The 6,000-nt window shown below is 47.2% G+C and overlaps 1 protein-coding gene across 1 annotated transcript in view; it reads left to right on the top strand.

Annotated features, from left to right (window-relative positions):
• The first annotated feature begins 631 nt into the window (after window positions 1–631).
• The window catches only part of LOC142578267 (cell adhesion molecule Dscam1-like), a 207,898-nt gene continuing 202,529 nt past the window's right edge, over window positions 632–6,000 (top strand). The window contains exon 1 of the mRNA XM_075687668.1: window positions 632–922. Coding sequence (XP_075543783.1) covers window positions 722–922 — 201 coding nt within the window. The 5' untranslated portion in view covers window positions 632–721. The remainder of the gene's footprint in view (window positions 923–6,000) is intronic.

Raw genomic sequence — 6,000 nt, 5'->3', positions numbered from 1 at the left:
TGACCAAATATGAAACATTTTAAGTGGAGCGGCTATAAAAAGAAAACTCTCTTCATACGAACATGCAGTGGAAATGCGCGTCTCACAGGGAGCGAACACGTGGCATTTTCTTTTTACACGTACGAAGCTGGAGGCTCCGCCGTGATGCAACATTTTATTGAAGAAGCCAAACAAAAAAAAGAAGCGCGACTGAGTATAGTTTACCCATCTTCCGATGGCGTGTTTCCAAGCCATTTATGAATGTGTAAATGATCAGGTTGTCAGTACTAACCGAGCTATAAAAGGTAAAGAGGGGTTCCTCCCGGGGCACCTAGGCGGCTGGCAACGGGAGAAGCGTACAACGAAGCGCTATACGTCAAGATTCTCATAACACGACGCTGCAACCGCTTAGTGCACGGGCCACTGTCCGAAAATGTATATGGCATAGCCACGTAGCTTGTTTCAATTCTCGTTTTGCCAAAGATTAGGTTCAGATCGATGTTACGTTGTCACAAGAAATACTGTTAGAATTGACACCATTTCTAGACGCTGGCAAAAAAAAATGATAATGCCTTATACACCTGAAAATTGGATAAGCCTTGAGTTTTGTGAAACCTGACAGCACTCACTTCAGCATTTGGACTTTGTTGTTGATTATGAACAGGCGTAGAAACTTCTTGACTTTTTTGTAGTTTGGGAATGTGAGAGAAGGACGAAGTACATTGAAGGAAGAGGAGCAGACATGAATGGCGGGCTTCTCTGTTTTGCAGCTTCGGCATCGAGTTCCCATCGCACTGGCAGCCGTGGTCCCACGATCGTGCTAGAGCCTCCAACCATGGTGGAATTTTCGAGCGAGACAGGTGCCGTACTGCCTTGCTCAGCGCAGGGTCAACCGCAACCCAGCATACGGTGGGAGAAGGAGGACGGAACCCCTGCATCAACGGTGAGGAGAAAATGGTCATTGCACCCGTGGTTTGGTGTTTGAAATCTTGAATTGCGTGAGAATGCTGTTGGTTAATTTAAGCAGAACATAGCTTTCAAAATAAGAACAAAAAAAAAAGGAAACCCGAACTTGAAGCCCGAATGATTGTCACTGTATGTCTCTCATCCTCAGGCCAAGCTTTTACAGCACGAGCTGTTACAGACTCATTCCAATAGCCGTTTTTCTTGGCGATGGTGTCCACCGCCACGGCCGCCACCGGCGGTGTCCGGGAATGATAATCCCGGGAATGCCCGGGAATGATCGCCGGGAATGATAAGAAACAAATAGCCAAGTCCCGCTGGGATCGAAGCCGGGCCCGCTGCGCGGGGGTCAGGTCCTCTGTCACTGAGTCACGCCAGCGTTCTTTTTTTTTAACATGCTAACTTGCAGTCAGAAATGCGCTACAAACACGTCCTAGCTCTCGAGGAGAGAAACAGAATAAAACATTTATTTAGACTCTGAAATGAGAAGTTCGGTGAGTGGGATCATTAGTCCGGGATCCCATTGGCGCGGGCAGCTGTCTTCGCCCATTTCACGGGGGGCTCTCTGGTTTCGGATCTGAGCAGGACAGAGCTGCCTTGCACCCTTTTCTGGTTGTGTCGTGTTCTGTTTTGTCTGGATGGATGGTGTTGACATTCGCATAACACGTGATACAAGGTGCTGTTTGATTGTAGCAGCACCTGACTGTGGTGTGTGTGCGTCGGGATCTATCTTGGTATGTATGGGTTGGGGTAGGAATTTGTCTGCAGGCGACGCCAAATTACCTGGAATTCTTTACTGAGTTTGGATCCCGGGGGCAGCAGTTTCCAGCTATTGAGTTTTTGGTGTTGAAAAATTTCGGTCTATGTGAGAGGCGGGACCATACGCATAGTTGAGAGAGGGTGCGATATGCGGGGGACGAAAGTCCGAGAGAGTAATTCTCGGGCCGAGATCTGCCCGAGCTCCATGCTCTAACTCCGCAGTAGCCTGGTATCCATATCAGATGTTTGCAGTTTCCCTCTGAGCGTTAGGGATGGTAGCTGTGTGAGTATTCGATGCGCAATGGGGCCAATCAGGCCTTTGCGGAAATTGTGGTAGGCTCCTTGTGAGTCCATGAGAAGGAAGGTAGATCCGGTCTTTCGTAGGACAAAATCAAGTGCTGCTTCTTCCATGCTAGTTGCGTCTGTTTCTAGCCGGGACGCAATAAAGGGCCGCTCTAATGTAAAGCTATTCCAAACTTTTCTATTCAAATTCTGCAATCAGCCCTCCGTGACTGGTCCAAAACTTTTTCGGACCACCCCCCACTTAACCTGTCTGTCCTGCGACGTCACGAAAACCGCGATAGGTGCCCATCTGATACTATGTGTACACACTGATTTGACAGAATGATTTGACAGAAAAAAAGAAAAATAGTTATTTCTGATTCGATGTCTTTTCTCCATTAGCCTTCGGCTATTGGTCAAAAGTTTTCGGGATGCACCAGCTTCACCTGCCTGTCACGCGACGCCACAAAAGCGCAAAAACTCGCCGCGTCGAAGTGACGTATATGCGTTAAAGATGCATTAATATGTAATGCAAAAGGATAGAAAGTTGGGTGAGTTGGTATGGCAACATGATCTTGAATCTTGGATTCATATGCTGCGGCATTTTCAATTACCTATATATATATATATATATATATATATATATATATATATATATATATATATATATATATATCTTTAGTTTCAGTGTAATTTAGTTGAGAGTTACCACTCGTCCGGTCTGCTTCTAGTCTCTCTCAGTGTCACTTCGTGCTACAATTCAAAATAAGGCATTATTATGCTGAAAAAAAATCTGAATTTTCTTCTGAATAGCCGCATGCTGCCCGTTCCGAAAAGAATAAAAGATGGCTGCCGCCGATCGCTCAGGCACTGGCTACTCGCAGCTGCAGGAGAGCATGTGTTTATTTGCGTGTAATAAAACTTTTTGCGTGGCCACGGAATGTTTTTGAGCACTTACGGCACGTTTACGACCACATTCTGCCAACTCTTTTTTTGCTGACGATCCGTCTCAGCGTAATTCTTAAGCTTCCGTTGCATGCAGCCACAATTTTCGTCCAGCCACCGCACGCTAAGTAAGTGAAAGTGGACCAATCGCAGACGACGGCACCACCCTCTTCATCCGGTTATCGATTTTCAGTGCAGTGGCTCCATCCCATCGAATGCCTCTCCACTTGCGCGTACTCCTCGCCTCTTGTCAACCAATTAGGTAAGACGAGCCGCTCAGCGCAGGTTATTATGTTATGTTATTCTTTTTTCAAGCAAACAAAAGTGACCTCCTATGAACGAGGAGGGCGTTTGATTGGTCTGTTCAGACAACCTTGCGGGTGACCGCCCGGTGTTTGCGTCGGTAGTTACGTAAATGTGACGTCAGCAGATTGTAATAAAAACATATTGGAATAGTTTTACGTTATATATAGGGTTCAATATGTTGTCCACGGTGAATGATGGTTGCTGTGTCTGTGCTGTAGACTGGTCCAGCCGCATCAACAAAGGCGCCTTCGGTGTCTGAGTATTTGTCGTGGGCCTTGGCCCAGACCGGCGTCGGTGTTTGTGAAACCATGGATGCATGTTTCCCGGTAGTAGTTTGATCATAACGTGCGTCTCCATTCGCGTGGGATGCATTGTATTCCTCTCGTGTGGATGGGAACTTCAATTCCAAGTTATGATAGTGTTTCCCGTCCTGTTTTAGTGATGGTCAGGCGTATTACTTGCTTGGTGTGATGGGCTTGGAATAATTTGGATGCTGTGCTATGGAGCCCCATTTGAAAGAAGCGTTCCGTGAGTGTCCACGGGGGAAGGTTCAGAGCCTTCGTTAGGTTAGTACGTATGATTCTGTCTATATGGTGCTCGCCTGCTTTTAGGATCCTCAGTTAAGGAAGGCTATAGGTTATGCGACTGATGACAAATGTCTGGATGGGTCACAGTACGTGACGTTCTTTCGTGCCTTGCCGTCGGTTGGTCCCCCAGCTAATAATGTGGGAGATTTGAAGACAGGACGTTCCTAGTTTTTAGATAGCAAATGAGTTGTTGCCCCGAATCATGTAGAGGGCCTAGAGAATTTGAACGGTTTCTACCTCTGGGGATGTGAGGTTTCGTTGAGTTATACGTTGAGAGGTGCGTTATAGGACAAATTATTTCTCTATAGTAGTTCGGATTTGGTCGGGGAACATTCCAGACCATTCTTCCACGCAATCTGTTCTATGACGGTCGCGACCTGTTTGAGGGCATCCTCTGTCTGGCCCAGGTTGCCAGAGCTGGTCGAGATTGTCATGTCATTGCACAAATGGCATGGAGCACTCCAGGAATTTGATTCAGGGCATCGGGAGGGCGCACGAGGGCGATATTGAAGAGGAGCGGGGTGAGGACGGCCTCTTTGGGGGTGCCGAAATCGCTCATGTTGATAGTTGATGGTGATGGCGCGAGTAGATACGCGATGTGACATACGCGCCGCGTAGCGTCGATACGTGCTCACTTTGCATTGGAGTTGCATATTATTACACCAGGTGGCACGCCACCTTTATTTGCCTAGTAAATTCCGTTTGCGTTGAATGAGAAGGGATGAGGAGCGAGGCGAAAGTTGATATCAACAAGTGACTGAGGCAGGGGGCCTTTTATCCCCACTGCTGCTTATGAAGTACATGGCAAAGATGGAAAGGGTGCTAGAGGGAAGTAATATCGGGTTTAATCTCTCATACAAGCAGGCGGTTACAGTAGCAGAGCAGAAGCTTCCAGGTTCGTTTTATGTGGACGACATTGTGTTGCTAGCTAACAAGCAAAGTGATATGCAACGTCTGGCTAATATCTGCTGTCAGGAAGACGATATTTTAAGTCTTAAGTTTAGGGTTATAAAATCGGGTGTCATGGTATTCAATGAAAACAGTGAACAGTGTCAATACAGGGCCAGGAAATACCTCGGGTGAAACAATATACATAGCCTGGTATATGGATAAACGAACACAATAGATATTTATGGAAACACAGGTAAAAACGATGAATGGAAATGGGAAGAAAATGCGGATATAATAAAACACAGAGCGCTATGGGGGTACAAGTATGAGGTGCTCCGGAGTATGTGGAAATGTGTAATGGTTCCAGGACTCGCATTTGGCAATGTGGTTGTTTCCTAGAAATCAGGGGGACAATCACGACTCGATGGCAACCAAAGATCAGTGGGGGCTTGCGGGAAGACTACAAACGGAGCTGTGCATGGTAGTATGGGCTGTACAAGTTTTCAAGGGAGGGAAGCTCACAGTAAAATTGATTATCAAGAACGGCTGAAGAATATGGCAAAAAGTAAATGGGCTGGGAGAGAGTTCACATATTCTCTCTCTCTCTCTCTCTCCGCAGAGGAAAAACATTGATTCAAACTGGAAGAAGGAAGGAAGGAAGGAAAAAGTGGAGAAGGAAGGCAGGGAGGTTAACCAGTTTTGCCTAACCGGTTTGCTACCCTACACATGGGAGCGGGATGGGGGGGGGGATGAAAAATGGGGAGAAGAGATAGAGGGCACATAACACGGCACACACATCGTTGGTTACAGTCTGTCACTCTTGTGCGGTACGTGACATCACTGTCACAGCCGCTTGTCCAAGCCCGTATCCTTCATAAACCGAAGTAGTCCCTTCGTCGCCTTCAGCTGCGATGACTTCAGTCGGCGATATGTGAAAATGGTTGCAACTGACAATGGTCTATTGTCAAGGTGCGCTAGAACGGACGCCATGGACTGTCTCTGAACATTATATTCAGGACAGTCGCACAGAATGTGTTCCAGCGTCTCCTCGCAAAGACAGGCATTGCAGAGAGCGTTGTCGGCCATTCCAATGCGAAACGAGTAAGATTTCGTGAAGGCCACCCCTAGCCATAAGCGATAAAGCAGGGTGGCCTCACTTCGGCGGAGTCCGGTTGGCATACATAGATGCAACAAGGAGGGCAGGTCGTGTTGATGATTGCTGCGGTTGGTCTGGCTGCTGGGTGTGCACCATAGAGAGAGCGTGATCTCCCGTGCAAGCATTTGAAGT

This window comes from Dermacentor variabilis, chromosome 4, assembly GCF_050947875.1.
Source record: "Dermacentor variabilis isolate Ectoservices chromosome 4, ASM5094787v1, whole genome shotgun sequence".
NCBI lineage: Eukaryota > Metazoa > Arthropoda > Arachnida > Ixodida > Ixodidae > Dermacentor > Dermacentor variabilis.
This window is presented reverse-complemented; position numbering and strand designations above follow the sequence as displayed.